The 18,572-nt window shown below is 41.4% G+C and overlaps 1 protein-coding gene across 2 annotated transcripts in view; it reads right to left on the reverse strand.

The window, feature by feature from the left end:
- LOC117675657 (protein bicaudal D homolog 2-like) overlaps positions 1-16,944 on the reverse strand; it is a 29,348-nt gene extending 12,404 nt beyond the window's left edge. The window contains exons 1-5 of one of the 2 annotated variants that reach the window (XM_087888622.1): positions 16,556-16,944; positions 10,098-10,317; positions 9,762-9,974; positions 4,647-4,799; positions 2,181-2,597 (exon numbers count right to left, since the gene is read on the reverse strand). In XM_087888622.1, coding sequence (XP_087744748.1) covers positions 2,181-2,597; positions 4,647-4,799; positions 9,762-9,974; positions 10,098-10,310 — 996 coding nt within the window. In that variant the 5' untranslated portion in view covers positions 10,311-10,317; positions 16,556-16,944. Of the gene's footprint in view, positions 1-2,180; positions 2,598-4,646; positions 4,800-9,761; positions 9,975-10,097; positions 10,318-14,361; positions 14,447-16,555 lie in introns of those variants that run through there. The other variant, XM_087888621.1, reaches the window with a different exon arrangement.
- Between the last annotated feature and the right edge of the window lie 1,628 nt (positions 16,945-18,572).

Here is an 18,572-nt window from a genome sequence, read left to right on the forward strand (position 1 = left end):
GGTCATAAGTGTGAGGACCAGTCAATAGTGCGAGGACCTGTCAGAAATGACTTTTTTCAGCTCTCTGAGTAGTCCCTATACAAATAGCCATGGCCACTCGGTCACATGACCAGCTAGCCACGCCCACCCAGTCACATGACCTCCAAGCCACGCCCACAAAAATAAACCACGCCCACAGAACCGGTAGTAAAAAAATTTAGAACCCACCCCTGCTGAGTACCCACCCCAATCTAAGCCATTCCAGGCTGTTTCCTCTTCACCCCAAGCCCTGAGCCTCAGAAAGGTAAGGGACTGCCTCTCACCTGCCCATCTCCCCACCATCTCTGCTCTTTGGCTGCCATGCATCCTGCCTTGTGGGGTTGCTTGCTATGCTCCATGAAGCCCCAACTGCCTCAGCCTGTCCCAGCTGACTCCAGCCAGCATTCATTCATTTCCTGAGATAGTATAGCCTTTGGAATGCCACTCTGTCCTTCCCAAGACAGCAGAGTGTTTTGAAGGCTCAGGGAGCCACATGCAGGAAAGGTTCACTGGAGAACCTGGGTCTAAAAAAAGAGAACCAAGGCAGCAAGGTGGTTCTGCTTCGGTAGCTTGGTACAAAAGCAAAAGGTCAGTTCAGGGAACTGGGAGAGAAGGCAGCTGGACAAATAAATGCTTCCTGGCGCTTCATGGGTGTTGGCGCTTTACGGACACTGTGGCCTGGTGATGCATTCCTGGGGCCAGCTGGGGAGCTACATATGGGAAGCATTCAACAGAGAAGCAGGAGGGCCCAGGGTAGCATGGCAACTGCAGATTCAAACTGGAGATAGCAAAGGCAGCAAGGCGCTTCTGCTTCAGTGGCTGGTCACAAAAGGTGAAAGATTGTTGTGAGGAACTGGGAGAGAAGGCAGGTAGGTGCTTGCTTGTATGAACTGCAGCCCATACAAGCAGCTTGCTTCTATGGGCTGCAGCAACCGAAGCTTCACAAGGCATGGCAAGCAGCCCCAGAGCTGTGTGGTTTTGCAGTTGCTTGCCATCCTTCAAGGAAGGGTGCAAGGTAGTCAGAAGGCCATAATGGGAGGAGATGTAATTGTAAGTGCAGATGGGCTGTCAAGCACCTATATTTTGATCACGTGACTGTAGGGGGTGCTGCCAATGGCCATAATCTCAGGCACAAGTAATAAATCCATTTATTCAGCACTATCATAACTTTGAACAAACGGTTATAAGTTGAGGACTACCTATAATTCTAAATGATATTATCAGATACTGGAGTTAATCTTCCGGGCTGCAACCAGGGAGATCAAAAACCAAAAAGTTCATTTGCAGCGACAACAGTCCTGTAGGAAAGATGTGTTTTCCCAACATCTCAACCCTTCATTAAAGGACACATGATCAGATAACAGTTTTGTATGTTCCCAGAAACTCATGCCTACACTAGAGTTTTATTGGGATGGATTTTGAGATATCAGGGTGTTTTGAGAATCACATCAAAATGAAAAAGCCTTAATATTCAAATCTGCCAGATCTCAGAACAGCTTGGCTAGAATTTTCTCTGTATTATCCTAATTTATTCTACAATAACCTGACCATTCACCTTTGTTTTTAATTCATTTGAAGTGGTATATCTGAATGAACACTGTTGGTCATCAGCAGGGTGGATTTGATTTAAATCGAGTTGATTTAAATCATGATCAAACCTTTTTACTAGTGATTTAAATCATGATTTAAATCACTAGTAAAAAGGTTTGATTTAAATCAACTCAATTTAAATCATAATTTTTAAAGAGCAACTGTCATCTCTGCTACTCCTTTGACCCACTGTTGACTCACCGATAGTCCCAGTGTTGCAGAATATACAGCCTCATGCTACATAACTAAGCTCCATTTCATGCTGAATAAACTAAATTATTTATGTATCTTAAATAGAAAACTATCTTATGATAGATTTTTACCCCAAAAGTTTTTTATTAAAATAAATTTGATAAAAATCAAAAAAAAATCCGATTTAAATAAAAAAAATCTGATTTTTTTGATTTTTTTAAAAAAATCATTGATTTTTATCCACCCTGGTCATCAGTAATTTCTTGGCAACTGAAACAAATCTGCTCACTTCTGTTCAATAAGAACACAATCAGTGCTGCAAATCATTACTCTATCAAGTCCCCGTTCCCCACCCCTAACCAAAGCTTTGATTATCATACCTGTTGGAGTTGCTGCTGTAGCTTGTGAATCTCTGCCAAGCTAAGTTCACTGAAGAGGTCTGCAACAAGACCAGGTGCAGGCTGAAAGCTGTGAGGTGTGGATGTCAGGCCCCCTATGTTGCTACCACTGGCAAAACCACTGTCTTGCTCTTCACACTCTGTGGTGTGGCTGTGGCTGAGCTCCTCCAGGTTGGTCTGCAAGCTGTTCAGAGAATCATGACGGCCCCCAGCATAGACGGCTAGCTCCTGCCGCAGTTCCTGCTTCTGCTCACGCTCAGCCTGGACAGTCTCAAGGGCCTCCTGAAGTTGCTGTTCGGCCAAATCCCGAAGACGACCCAGTTCTTGTAGCTGGGAACCAGCCAACATGAGCTCTTCCTCATGGCACCTTAGGGCACGCTTGACACTCTCAAATTCCACCTTAGGATGAAACAGGGACTTAGTACTGGCACCGCAACTGCATTCCACTTCACACTGTAAAGTCTATATCTCTTTTCATTCATACACAATTAGATTAGGTCACTCTTGATAGTAAGATGGATAGCATATGCCTTTTTTTCTGGGCCAATAACACTGTTCTTAAAATCTGCTACTAAGGTCTTACTCCATTTAAAAAATGTCAAACATTTGTTTGCAGCACCTCTTGTATAATTCTTTCTCAAGGAATTTCACTGCCTGACCCATTAGTAGCAGAACAAAGTATCTGAACTCAGTGATCTTACACTAGTCAAAGTTTAACTTAGAATGTGGATGAGGAAGATAAGGTTACATTTTTAAAACTTTAATAAAAATGCATTAATGGATAGGTTTGGGTCTTGAAAATATTTATTCTATGACCTACACAAGGAAAAAACTTTCTATTTTCTAAAAACAATCATAATTGTTTTAAATTGTCTACAATTGTCTACAAAGTTGATAAACATTGTAGGAATTTCTGTATTATTGGAAAACTATAAAGATTACTTTAAGTAACTGTATCATAAATCTAGATACAAATGAACAAGAAATGGAAGCAAGTAAACATTAACTGAAGAAAAGATCAGAAAACAAGTTGGGAAAGAATGAACTAGTCTACTAAAACCGTATCTATTTGCAGTTTTTAATGAGGGAGGAGTTAGATTTTTCAGAATGCTTTCTGAAAATATTAATTTCTTAATGCTCTGAATAATGTTAACACCTTGTCTTCATATACATAGAAACTTTCAGGAGCTTTGACCCTTTGCAGTTAAGAAGCATTCTCCAGAATTTTTTGTTAAAAATTCTTTTGTTAAGAATTTTTGTCATATCCAACTACACCAACAGCTCTTAAGGCAAATTTCTGTCATGACGCCTTCCTGATACGTGGAGCAGCTTTCAAAATTCCCCAGCCAGCATGAACATTACTGAGAATTGTGGAAGCTGAAGTGTACATACCTGGAATTTGCCAGTTAGAACATAATTGCATTAGATATAAAGGGATTTTATTTATCACATTTTTACAGCTATCCATCTCACATGAAAGTGACTCTGCACAGCATACACCACTTAATTAAAAAAAAAAACCACATAAAAATAATCAGTTAAAAATAATTATAGGAAAGCAATCAAAAGAGGAGAAGATGATATTAACTGCAGTAAGAGAGCCATTGCAAAATCTTTCTGATCCCCTCAGGCCTGATAACATAGTATTTTGGGGATTTGCAGAATGTAGAGAGGGATGGATCTAATCTCACTTTTCCTAGAGGGAGAAGATTCTACCAGGCGGGTGCTGCAGTAGAGAATAAATCTTCCAAAACCACCAATACTCTTAAAGAAAAGGGAAATTTATCTCCCACCCCACCCACCAATATACAATTATTCACTAAACTATAGGGATTACAACTCCTAAAATTTCTAACCACTGTGGCATTTAGGAATTGTAGTTTCCACACACCTGGATTGCAGAGGCTGGAGAAGGTTGATTTACACCTTCTCCATGTCTTGTACACTATTCAAGTAAAGAACTAACTGAGGCATTTCTTACTCATGGAGGCCCAGGGAACAACAGGTAAACTATGCAATGAGGATGAAAGCTAGAAGAGCAGGATATGAAGTGACCAGTTAAAAATTCAAGAGGCCCTTGCTTCTGCAAAAGGATCCACTATTTATTTCCACTCAACCTTCTTCCTATATTAATTTCTTCCAAATCTCATCTTGTATGAAAACAGATACTCTCCATGCACAGAAAAATGTCTGAGTCAGCTCTCTCTCTCTCTCTCCAATTATATGCTAGCGCAGGACAAGGATAATATTGCTAATGAAATTGCATACTTAGCACACAGTTGTAGACATCTGAATAGCATCCTTAGAATATAGGAATTAAGCACCGAATAACCTGTTTTATATCAAATCAACAGTAGATCTATCATAACAGATAGATACAATGAAAGGTACATGCATACATACAGATGAGGTTAATGCCAAGTATCCACATTGTGGACATCGCTATACCTGATTTCCCCGGAGGATGGAGACCTGTTTCTGCAGGGAAATATTTTCTTCCTCAAGCTCTCCACAATCCTGCAACTGGCGAAGTTCCCGTGACTTAGCTTGTTTCATCTCCTCACGCAATTGATTTTTTTCAGACTCCAGAGTCTGGCACTCCTGGAAAGGAATTATGAGAAGGGTATGGTAAAGTTATTCCTTTCCTAAAATAAAAACAGAACTAACACCAAAAGCAATTTAAGGCTGCCCATTATGTTTACAAGAGCAGTGGTGGTACAGTGGTTAGAATGCAGTACTGCAGGGCTAACTCAATGCTCATTCCAGGAGTTCGATCCTGAGTGGCTCAAGGTTGACTCAACCTTCCGAGGTTGGTAAAATGAGGATCCAGATTGTTGGGGGCAATATGCTTATTGACTCTGTATAAACCGCTTAGAGAGGGCTGAAGGGCACTATGAAGCAGTATATAAGTCTAAGTGCTATTGCTATTCATTTGAATATTAGTAGCTCGGGTTGGTAGTTATGTTGTTGGTTTGAGCTCCAAGCTTGATGATTTGGTTGCAAACATTTCATTCCCACAATTGACACAAATTCAATCTAACTGGGACCACAGTTGTAACCCAGGTGAAAAAGAGAGAAAGGGAATTTCTAGAAGCCTGGTTTTCCACCAATAAATCAATACACATTGACATCAGCCCAATCTACCCATCACTTAGAACAAAAGAACATCAACCACGATCCTGAAAACTGTTGTGGTCCGCCAGCAGCCTGTGGAGCTGGCAGCGGAATCAGACAGTGATAAGGCTGAGGAAGAACATGGGCCAGTCCTGGAGGCTGGGGAAGGCCCGATGAGGGCTCTGCGTCAGAGGCAGAGATGGGGCCGGGGCCATCGGGGAGTGATGCGTGGACTTCGGAGCCTCTAGAGGCTGACAGTAGAGGGCAGAGAAACAGGAGGAACCTATTCCTAGTGCATGTATGAGAAGAACTGCCAGAAGGCAGGAATAGCTAAAGCAGAGAGGACAACTCAGGAGTAGGGCCAAGAGATGATTGGTCCGTCCCATAAGGCTTAAAAGACCAGCAACGGCTCTTGGCCTCTTTGCCGGAAAACAACCGTTGAGAGATTTGTTTCGTGTTTGGATGTATTTCTTTCTTGTCAGCGTCTTCTGTTCCTGAACTGTTGCCAAGAAAAGCCTTTGGCAGTTTGCCTAATTATCCCAAGGTCAGAGATAAGGACCTTCAGGGAGCGCGGGAGGACCCCTTGCAAGGGCAGGCTGAGGATTTTGCACAGTATCTCCACGATAAAATCGCTCAGATTCTAGAAGGCCTGGACTCTGACTGGGTAGATTCCGGCGGGCTGGCTGAGGCAGGTCTTGAGAATGTTATCTGGGACGAGTTTGACCCTGTGACTCCTGAGGACGTGGACAGGATTCTGGGGAGGTTAAACGCAACGTGTTTACTGGACCCGTGTCCCTCCTGGCTGATACTGGCTACCCGGGAGGTTACGTGAAGCTGGCTCCAGAGGATTATAAATGCTTCTCTGTGGGAGGGTTTCCTGCCGCCTGCCTTGAAAGAGGCGGTGGTGAGGCCCCTCCTTAAGAAGCCTTCTCTGGACCCGGCTGTTATGGTTAACTACCGTCCTGTCTCCAACCTTCGCTTTATTGCGAAGGTTGTTGAGAGTGTGGTTGCGCAACAGCTCCCGCAGTATCTGGATGAAACCGTCTATCTAGACCCGTGCCAGTCCGGCTTCAGGCCTCGGTACAGCACGGAAACGGCATTGGTCGCGTTGGTTGATGATCTCTGGAGAGCACGGGACAGGGGTTGCTCCTCTGTTCTGGTCCTATTAGATCTCTCAGCGGCTTTTGATACCATCGACCATGGTATCATGCTGCACCAGCTGGAGGGATTGGGGGTGGGAGGCACCGTGTTGCGGTGGTTCTCCTCCTATCTCTCCGACCGGTCGCAGTCTGTGTTGGCAGGGGGGCAGAGGTCGACCTCGAGGTGCCTTGTTTGTGGGGTGCCACAAGGGTCGGTCCTCTCGCCACTCCTGTTCAACATTTATGTGAAGCCGCTGGGTGAGATCATCCATGGATTTGGGGTGCGGTGCCATCTGTACGCTGATGATACTCAGCTGTACATCTCCACCCCAAACCACCCCAACGATGCCCTTGAAGTGATGTCCCAATGTCTGGAGGCCATGCGGGTTTGGATGGGGAGGAACAGGCTTCGACTCAACCCTTCCAAGACCGAGTGGCTGTGGATGCCGGCATCCCGATATAGCCAGCTGGTGCCATCGCTGGCTATTGGGGGCGAGTCATTGACCCCCACAGAGGGGGTTCGCAACTTGGGCGTCCTCCTGGACACACGGCTGTCTTTAGAAGAGCACATGACGGCCGTGGCCAGGGGGGCTTTTTATCAGGTTTGCCTGATACGCCAGTTGTGCCCCTTTCTGAGTTGGGATTCCTTATGCACAGTCACTCATGCTCTCGTCACTTCTCGCCTGGACTACTGCAACGCTCTCTACATGGGGCTCCCCTTGAGGAGCACCCGGAGGCTCCAACTGGTCCAGAATGCGGCCGTGCGGGTGATTACGGGAGCGACATGGCGCTCCCATACAACACCTCTCCTGCGCGAGCTGCACTGGCTCCTGGTGGTCTTCCAGGTGCGCTTCAAGGTGTTGGTTCTCACCATTAAAGCGCTCCATGGCTTAGGGCCAGGGTATTTACGAGACGTCTTCTGCTACCGATAACCTCCCACCGGCCAATACGCTCTCACAGAGAGGGCCTCCTCAGGGTGCCGTTGGTCAAGCAATGTCGGCTGGCGGCCCCCAGGGGGAGAGCCTTCTCTGTGGGAGCACCCGCCCTCTGGAACGAGCTACCTCCTGGAATACGGCTGATCCCGGATCTCCGCACTTTCCGTAAGGCCCTGAAGACGTTTTTATTTCAGCAAGCCGGCCTGGCCTGAATAGGTTTTATGGGTTAGTTTTTTAATTGTATAGCTTGGGGTTTTAAATTGGGAAGCCGATTAAGTTAATTTATTTTTAGTTATCTTAACTTTTATATTGTATGTTATTTTAATTTTCGGCTGTTCACTGCCCTGAGTCCCTTCGGGGAGAAGGGCAGGATATAAATTCAATAAATAATAATAATAATAAACTGAAGGTGTTTTGAGAACTTTGCTTTCATTTAATTTCGAGTAAGATGAGAATGAGTTAATTCTGAGCCGTTTTAATAAAATCTGTTTGTTTTTTGGAACTGTTTTGCATTTAATATTAACTATGTGGGCATTTAAAGACCAACGAAGAACCATACTGCAAACAAAGTTATAACTCGACAGATCACAAGAAATCAGACCACATCACATGCAGCCGATCAAATCAACCCGAAACCAGACCATGACATCATCAGAAGACATCCGAACAACAACACCAGTACTAATTTACATCACACAAACAGTACCTAAAACCAAGGACTATGACTCAGCAACTACAGACAGCCAATCACACAACCTGAAATCAGACCAGGACTCAGAAAGGTACTTAAAGGCCAGTGCTCTCCCAGACAAGCACAATCCTAAGGGCACTGAAGATGTCTCCTCAAATGGGGATGAAACGTTTGCAACCAAATCACCAAGCCTGGAGCGCAAACCAACAACATTGCTATTCATTTACGTAGAATAAAAAGCTTCCCTTAAAAATAAATTCAGCATTCTAAACTGGACCTAATTATACATAACCTAGCACTGGGAAGTCTTGTTCTTTATAAGAGAAGCATGCAAAAGAAAGGAATACAAACAGCAAATACACTAGCATATTTGATTGGTCTCTGAAAAGGGGCAAAAAGCATTATTCCCTAAGGGATGGAACAGAAGGAGCATAGGCTAACATGATTGGAAAAGTAACCCCCTCCCCCAGTTCACAGAATAGAGTTATTGCTGAATTAACTCTCAAGAAAGAATTACTGTATTTTTCAGAGTATAAGACACACTCCCCCCACCCCATTCTGATCCCCGCTGCCTGGAACAAGCAGAGAATGGGGCGCGTGGAGGCTGAAAACAGAGGTGACAATAAGCTATGGCAATCCCTGCAGCCTGAAACAGCTGATCCTCGGGAGGCCAATCCAACAGACAATCAGCTGCTTGTGCTAATCAGACTGTGCTGAAACTGAAACGGGCTGTTTGCTGTTTTGCTGCACGGAGGCAAATTGCTGGTAAGCAGAGGCAGATTTTTTTTTTCTTGTTTTCCTCCCCCAAAAAGGTAGGGGCATCTTATAGTCTGGAGTGTCTTATACTCCAAAAAATACGGTAAGTAGACACATGAATATTAATTTCCCAACAGAAAGCCAAATGCTTATCTCCAACTTGTGGCTACACAGACCTTTTGAGTGTCTCAGAAATGCCGCACTGGACCCAGAACTGACTCCAGCTCCAAGACTGAAAAAGGGCCAGAAATAGTCTGCTGCATCGCACTTTTGAGATACCAGAAGTATCTCCAGAACTACCACCCACCACTACTTTGAATCATGCAGATGGAAACCACAGTACAATTGTATGGATAAAATATATTTCAGATTCTTGCGATATGAGACTAAATTAACATGGCCTCCTTCCAGAGGTGTTTTCTGTAGGAAAATTGTTATTACATTTTTTTTCTGTTCTTAAGAGAAGCTCTCAAGTGAAAATTTAAATGCTTGAATTATTTCTCCCACACTGTTCCCCAGTTTTAAGTCTGAAAAGGAGCAGAGAGAGATGGTTTCATCACTTTTTCCTAAATGAACAGGACATTACACTAGTATATTTATAAATCCTGGAAACCCAAATGGAGCAATTAAGGTCCAGTTTAAAAATGAAAAGTAGACTATCCAAGTCTTATGGCAGCAGAAATTCTAAAGCACTTGGACAGTAACTGGTCAAATTTCAAGACAAATAAAAACAGAACCAGCTGTGCAGTAATGAGATCCTCAGCTATAATACTTTCAAACTTGTGTCCATATTTCAAGTTTTTCCTTCTTGGTAAGGGTATCAGAACATAGTCATTTGCTTAATATGAATGCACTTAACTTTATATGATTTACTTTATTCTGAGACTTCTAAGCATATCCCTCCTTAATCAGGCCTTGCCCAAATTACCTTCCTTAAGTCTCGCAGAGCTACATTGAGCCGCTCATTTTCCACCCCTGTATTGTCAAGCTGGGATTTCAGGAATTTCACTTCACTTTGGAACTCCTCAATGGTTTGAGTCAGATGGGCTTCTTTGGAAGCCGATTCCCTGAGTAGAGACTCTTCCCGGTTCTCCCCATCAACTGCTGCTCGTTTATGGCTGCTATGAGATTCTGCTAAAGCCTAAGGCAAAAAAGAAGATGGAAGACATTGTAAGAAACAGCATCCTCACTGCCCAGCCTAGGTCATATTAAAAGTTCAAGGCAGAGCAGGGAAATTGTTCACTAAGTGTATAGGTATATGTACCTCCTTCATGCAGGCCAATTCTACACGTAGGACCTCTAGTTGACCTTCCAGATCTCCACAGCGCTGCTTGAGCTCCTCATTCTCCTCCAGCACAGCTAGCCCATACTGGGCTGCCTGGACATTCTCTTGGATTGCCTCCTGCAGCTCAGCTGCTAGACGCTCCACCTCTGCTTGCAGCTTTGTAGAATCCTGGTCCATGAGAGTTTCTGACATGCTATACCTAATGATAAATGAAAATGTGGTAGGAGATTGGAAATAATAAATACAAGTTAGATAGAATGAAGGAGATATCCAGTAGTCAGCATAAACAATTCCCTTTAATTTCAAGCATATGATCCCTATACAGCCCAAACCAGATTTATAGTGTTTATAGTTCTAACCTAGTCAACCTTAGAGTTAAGTGACCAGTTTTCCATGTAAGACTAATGCACTTATTATATAGCCCAAGGAGGGCAACTTGCAGTCCAGTGGTGAGAACCATTGCCATGATTTGTGAACACTAAGAGAGCAGTAATTGGGGGAAAATCCATAACATGTCCAAAAATAGTCCTATTTAGTCCTTCATCTATTCTTATCCACCTTATGATGCAAGCCTCCCATTTTGAAGTACTTTGCCATTTCAATAAATGTTAGGTGGAGTCCTTGGCTCCGTATTCCTTCCTTTTTATAATAAAGTTTTAATTGTAGTGTGTTTTTATAATTACTGTCTTTAATGGCTTTATTGTATGCAGCTGAGTCATTTTTCTATGAGATGGGTGGCATATATGATAAACAAATGAAATATTTTAAAAAATAACAATAATACAGCAATAGCTGCTACGCCAAGTTGTGCTCATGGCTACACCTACATCTGAGATAAATACAACATGAACTTTAACTTCTACTAGCACTATCTGTTCCTCCAGGACTTTCAAATGTTAAGAATTAATGGCAAAAAGGAGCCAGATTAAACGATAGACAAGACTGCCCTTAAAAGATATGCAAGTTAACATGTATCCTACACTGCTTCTATCCTTAAAGGACTTCTGGAAAAATAAGCTATTGCATATTCATTGAGAATGTTTCCCTGAGCACTCCTATTCTGTGGATCATCCTAAGACACTGCAACTAGACAACAATACTGAATGCTTGTCATTTGAACTTTCAGGGATGTTAAGAGTCGATTATTTTGAAGTTTTATAAAACTATATCTTAGAAACCTGATTTGTGGAACACACTGTAATCTAATTAGTGCAGCTTCGAATTCAATATGAAATAAAGAAGCAACTAAAGACATGGGATCAGCATCCATAGTCTGTCTGTATACATGGAAAATATGCAAACTTTGAATTTATGTATTTGAGCAGAATAAATTAACAGATATCACTGTCAGCAAATCAACTCAACTAAATGTAGATCTTTTTGGTAGGTAATTTTAAGTCAGTATGTTTTCTCAGCTCACAAATTCTTAATTGCCTAAAGTCAAATATTCCATGGATGTTATTTTGGATTGCAGATTTTTTTTTCTTATGTTAGCAAAGAAAACTTTTTCTTCTAGTCCTGCAGCACTCAGTACAAACTTAGCAGCACACAAAGCTTCTCCTCTTCTTCCTCAGCAAAGTTAAAACTGCAGGCAGAAAAGCAGAAGTAGGCACAAATGCAGTTATTTATTTCTTAATGTTCTTGATTAAAAAATATAAAAGTCATTCTTTAATGGATGTATTTCACATTAAGACTGGGTAGCCAAATTCAAATATTTCTAGGAAACTTTGTTTTGATTACACACACTCAAGCTAACTTCTCTCACAAGGCTGCTGCAAGGGTTAAAGGAAGAGAAAATATACTTCCTGAAAGAGAAATATCATGTTCCCTGACTTACTTTTTCTAATCTACACAAGTTTCTTTACTTATAATATTATTGCTTTTTTGTTTCTTTTGTTTTCAGTTAGGTTTTTTTTACAATGCATCATATACAGATAGAAATATATATTCATTTTCCTCTTAAGTAAAATAATACTTTGTGTTTGTTTTATTATTTTTAGTCTTATTGTAATCCTTTTATTTAAAACAAAGATGTTCATTATCTATTAACAGATAATTACTAAGGTTGTGCAATTACAGTAGTCCTCCACTTAAAATCATTCATTTAGTGACTGTTCGAAGTTACAACAGCAATGAACAAAGTGACTTACGACCACTTTTCACACTTATGACCATTGCAGCATCCCCATGGTCACGATTAAAATCCACACACTTTGCAACTTATGATTGTCCTGGGGTCATGTGATCACCATATATAACCTTCCCAGCTGGCTTCTGACAAGCAAAGTCAATGAAAAAAGCCAGATTCCCTTAATGGCAGTGATTCACTAAACAATTGAGACAAAAAAGGTTGTAAAATGGGGCAAGACCTAAGTGTAAAACCTCACCTTTCTCACCATTGGATTTTGTTTTGTTACATAGTATTCAAGTCTGTTAAGATTCATCTGGATCTTAAGCCTATCTTTTGAAATATTGGCTATTCCTGCCAGCTTGATGTTGTTCCTTCTATCCCCTTGTCTAAATCATTGTTGAAGATATTGAAGAGTACTGGGCCTAAGACAGAACTTTGGGTACCCCACTGCATACTTCCCTCCATGTAGATGCAGTTCCATGTTGAGTGCAAATGGTCAGCCAATAACAAATCCATCTGGTGGTGATGCTGTCTATCCCACATTTTTCTATCTTATCAAATAGTAGGTTGTAGTCTACTTTATCAAATGAAGTCCAAGTAAATTATATCCATAGTATTTCTCCAATCTGATTTCTCTGTTTAGTGTTTATTCTACTGCTTAATTCAGGCTTTTTGATTTCTAAACTTCTAACAACTATTGACTTAATGAGAATTAAATTACACATATAGTAAGTGCATTTGATTTTGACAGGACCTACACAAAAATATGCTCAAGCCTAAGCAATTAACCCACAGCATACATAAATTAGACATAAATTTATGACTTAAATTTAAGATTTAACTTTAACCTTAACCTATAATGGAAAGTTGCTTATCTTAACACACAAAAGATAATTTTTCTCCAGAGGTAATAATCATTATGGGGACCCAACCTTGATGAAAGTCAAGTTAAGGCTTTCCCGCCAAAAACTGCATTATGGGAATTAACAATTACACACACACACACACACACACACACACACACTGACTTAGGGGGAAAAGATAGTAGCAGCAACTAAACTGTATTAGTCCAAAGAATTGCATAAATAAGACATAATAAAGAATTAGACTAAGTTAAATAAATGAATTGCAAACACATTACCAGGTGGAAAAAGTATCAGTCCATTAGTTTGTTTTTCCATCTAGGAATGCAACTCTTAAAAGTACATACGGTATCTAGGGCAAGAGGATAAATATACATAGGACATCGACCAAGTTGCAAAAGCAGATTAGGAAAAACTTTGCTGCACCTCTACCCCCCACCTCCAGCCTGAACCAATTATTATTATTTTTTTAAAAAATTGATTTATATGCCGCCCTTCTCCGGAGATTCAGGGCAGCTTACAATGCGTTAAGCAATAGCCTTCATACTTTTGTATATTTATACAAAGTCAGCTTATTGCCCCCACAAACTGGGTCCTCAATTTACCTACCTTAGAAAGGATGGAAGGTTGAGTCAATCTTGAGCCTGGTGAGATTCGAACTTACAGTAATTGCAGACAGCTGGTGTTAATCACAATGCTATCAGTCAGCTGAGCCACCGGGCCCGTTTTTAGCTCCAAGAATATGAAAGAAACTAAATTATCCAGGGATAGGAACTGAAGCAAGTGGTAAGTGTGCCAAGAGCCAGAGATGAAGGCTCTGGAACAGAGAACCTGTGACCTTTCTCTGCTTGCATCTAACATGATACGCTCAACATCTTTTCTGCTGCCATGCTTTTTTCTCCCACAGAAAGATCCAAGCACTGTGGCTGGCACTATTGCACTCGGCAGCTGTCCACAGCCCACTAACCAGCTATCAAAGTATCTCCCTCACAAACTCAATTCCTGTCCTGATTGGAGAACAGGATTGGAGAATGTTTACTACAATGTACAGTGATGTACAGTACATGTGAGGACAATAAAAGCTGAGGTATAACCAATAACTTTGTTTAACGTGCTCTGCACATGCAAAATCTGGACATCAGTAATCAGCAAGTCAAATCAGACACAATAGAGACACAACAGTACTGTGTAAAAATTTAATTATGACAATGTCAATAATAAACTGTCTGAATCCAGATAATTCCCCTACCACAACAAGCAGCAGGTATAAACTGCTTCTCCAGTCCCCCAAACGAAAATGTTCAGGTTAGTTGCACTGCAGAAAAAAAAGTGCAAGAATCTGAGCCTTGATTTCACTATACTGGTTGTCCTTGATCTACAATTAATCATTTAGTGATTGTTCAAAATTACAATGGCACTGAAAACAGTGAATTACAACCAAGTCCTCACACTTATGACAGTTGTAGCACCCTCATAGTCATAGTATCCCCATGATCACATACTCAAAATTCAAGCTCTTGGCGACAGGCACGTATTTATGAACTCAAGTTATGTGACTACCATTTGCAACCTTCTCAGCTTGCTTCCAACAAGCAAAGTCAATAGGGGAAGCTGGATTTGTTTAATAACTACCTAATTATCTTGACTGCAGATTCACTTAATAACTGTAGCAAAAACTCATGAAATTGGGCATGACTCAGTTAAGAGCCACCTTGCATAGTAAAAGAAATTCTGGTCCCAATTGTGGTCATAAATTGAGATTATCTGTAAACCCAGCTTGCCTGTGATAGATAACAATTGCTGCAATTCCTTGGGAACAACTTCATTAGCTTTTCCTAACAACAACAACCCACTTACCTAATCCTGCTTCTAGTTTTAGCATCTCCTGAAGAAGCCTAAGAAATTGTCACTGGGAACAAATAGCTTGTTACGGTAAAAGTTTTCTACCATTTCAGAAATAGGTGAGGAGCTCCTTATTAAAGGAGGGGAAGGCCAAAATCTTCTACAATTCATGGCCTCCTGAAAAGCAACTGTGTTGCCAAACTGTTAGCTAAGAACTAGCCATAGGGAAATAAGTTACAGTATTGCTTCATTTTTAGAACCTCTAAAAAAGATTTCTGCTTTCAGAGGCAAATCACTTCCTTTTCCAGTCAGTCCACCGGAAAAAGAACAAAAATGTATTGTATCTGAAGACTAAGTGCAACACAGTGTTAAGTAGGCAAAGGCCTATCATTTAGAGATGGTAGAACTAGACTGTAGCAATTCAAAATGTCAGGAAATGGTCTCAGATGTGAAAATACTCCCGATACACAGCATTTCCTCCCAATGGATCATTCCTAGCTAGCATGATGTCAGCCTAAACTTTTCCCAAAAGCTAATTATGGACAGTGGGGTGTGTGCATGCGCTTGGGGATGAAAATAATATGAGCTAACATAGCCATGATCTACGTTTGCTATGTAGGGAAACCTACTGTAGTCAAGAACTGAATATCTGAAGCAAACAGACCATAACAGTAGTAGAACGACTGGAACAAGGCAGTACCTGGCAAACTCGATATAATAGCTTTTCATAATAAATACAAAAAAATAGCTGAAGCCAGAACAGCCTGCCCGTATCTTCTGCTTGAATCTTCCGTATACCCATTTCACCAAAAACATGTGATAAGCCATAGTTGTTAAAATAACGAAGTCTTAGTAAGTTTGAACAATCAACAATGGTTGCACCATTATATGATACTGAAGAATGCTGCCTCACATTCCCTACAACATAACTAAGAGAAGCATTCACGCTGGAGTGCAGATTTCTGCAATAAGGGAGGAGGGGGTGGGGTTGGACTAGATGACTCCAGAATAACAGAGTTGGAAGGGGCCTTGTAGGTCATCTAGTCCAACCCCCGCCCAAGCAGGAGACCCTACACTATTTCTGAGAGATGGCAGTCCAGTCTCTTCTTGAAAGTGGTGAAGCTCCCAAGACCCCTTTTTCCGCTGTTAATATATAGTGGGCTTTCACATAGCAGAATTTGCTCGCTGGTTTTAAAAAGTGCCCAGAGTCCTCTCATTTCACCGGAACGCAAAACACAAGATTTGCTTGAAAGAGGTTTTCGAACAAAACTCTAAAACGTTGTAAATCCCAAACTATAACCCAATGCACCGTCAACTCCGTCACAGAATTCTCCATTCAAGCCAAAGTCCTTTCAAGTTGTACGGGATTTGGATGGCGTTTTTCGGGTTTTTTTTTTTTTTTTTTTTTTTTTTTTTTTTTTTTTGCTTTTGCAAGGCTACACTCCGCCCCCGCAGCCTAACACCCTCCGGATACACGCTGACAATTATGAGTAACGTGATTGTTGCTGCGGAAGGCGACTCCCGTCAACCCAAATGGACGGTCTTTCCCGCTCCCGCCGGCCCGCCCCACCCAGCAGCCGCCACGCCAAAACTTCTCTCACCTTTCTTTTCAGAAAAGGGGCGGGGTTCGCCTTCGCCAATAGTAACAGCCCATTGAGCGGGAAGGGAATTTCCGAAAAACTATCTGGGCTCAATTCTGTTTTTTCGGCACAAACAGAGCAACCGTCCACTCGGGCGTGTTTAAGCCACAGAGCTTCCTTCTCCTCCAAAGTCTACGGATCAAACGCGTTCGCGCTTTTGGCGTCCGGCGACTAGCCCCACCAGCCACCGCCAATAAAATATGCGGCTCACTTTCATCCGACCCCGCCCCCTTCTCTTTATAAACCCCGCTCCTTCCCCCTCCCCGCACGTTTGAAATTCCTCGCGCGCCTAAACGAAACACTCTGCTGTCCGTTATATGACATATAGAGTGAGAAGTGAGACTTTGATTGGTCTACGACACTCGGGGCAGCTCTAATTGGATAGGATTTTTTTTTTTAACAGACTGACCGTTTTCTCATCTAATAGGTTAAGAAATCGTTACAGATTCTGAAATCCCGCCCCTCCTGCTTTCTGTTTGGCTGAACTCCTAAAGGGTTCCACCAATAGGTCCCACCTTTCAGTTATCGGTTGGAAAAACTGTTATCCCACCTCTCTCCTGCCTCGCGGTTTTTTTTCTAACGGTTCGCAAATGACTGACAGTTTCGTTATCCAATGAGACTCTACCTTTAACAGATTAACTTCTGCAAGAGATTTTAGTGAAAGCTTACTCGTGCTCTGTCCTGCAAAATTTGAGCGAGGTGAGGGAGTGGTGATGACTCTCCCCCTAGAGAGAAAAGCAGCCTAGTTGAAGTAGATGGGTTGTAGTATGTTGCGGGGAAGGCATTTTAAAGTTTTCCAGATGGTGAAGATGTTTACTTTCTGTAAACTTGTCTGGGATCAAAGCGCATATTTAGCGTTTTAATTGAAATTTCCAGTTTTTGATCTTGTATGCCTTTTTTTGTAATTAACTAATGTTCTTTTTCATAGAAATCCCTCTAAATCGGGGTTACCAACCTTTCGGACCTCAGGGACCACAAAATTCATAATTTTAAATCCCGTGGACCACTAACGTGTATTTTTAAAAAAGATAAATAGCATTTAGTGCAACATAAAAAATGCAAATAATTTTTCTGCAGACCACCAAAATTTTCTTGTGGACCACCAGTGGTCCACAGACCACTGGTTGGTGACCTCTGCTCTAAGTAGAGAACTATAAAACCACTCAAAAGCATATACAGTACAAAGGATTATAAACTATTATACGTTCCTATTTTGAAAAAGTGCTATCCTGTGAAACAAGATCTTTCCCTTGCTCTCCTAATTAAACATCCCTTTACTTAAATTAGTTTTCACAAATTGGATAGTTAGGGAGAAAGGAAATATTAATTGCCCACTTGCAAATATAAAGAATATAAATACATAACAGTAAGTGTATGTTTTGAGAGTGTACTCGCAACAGAATTGTTTATTAGCCTAATTGCTTGACTTTGCAGAGTGTAAGCTAGTGGATGAATTAGCACAACATTCAAAACTACAAACTACCCAGCATTTTATCCTAGCAGATTTGCATCAGACCAGAATATTAAATATGTAGTACTCTGCATCACGTAGTAGGTCTCCAGTAGTTTAACATTTTAAGAGCATCATATCCTTTAACAGTGACAGCATCAATACAACACATATAGTATACAAAATAAAAAAGGGCCTATAGAAAGACAGGTTTATGATATAAGCATTTATTATCCATAATATAATAACCAGACATGGCTCCACTTGTATAATTTGCAAATTGATGTGTTTTATCATGCAAAATTGGTTAATGGTTTCTGCCCTGTGAGGTACACAGATTGTATCACAAATAGTCTATACAACCACAATTTATCTTTGTATTCCCAAACTACATGGTTTATAGTTCAGTTTGTGATGGCCCAGAATTTTCTGACCCAGAAAATTGAGTCATGTAAATACCATGAGCTACTGTGCTTTGTATATTCCTCAATATTTTCATTCAATGCAATGTATTCAACTGAAGATTAG

The sequence above is a fragment of the Pantherophis guttatus genome, chromosome 2 (assembly GCF_059756535.1).
Source record: "Pantherophis guttatus breed Tessera chromosome 2, ASM5975653v1, whole genome shotgun sequence".
NCBI lineage: Eukaryota > Metazoa > Chordata > Lepidosauria > Squamata > Colubridae > Pantherophis > Pantherophis guttatus.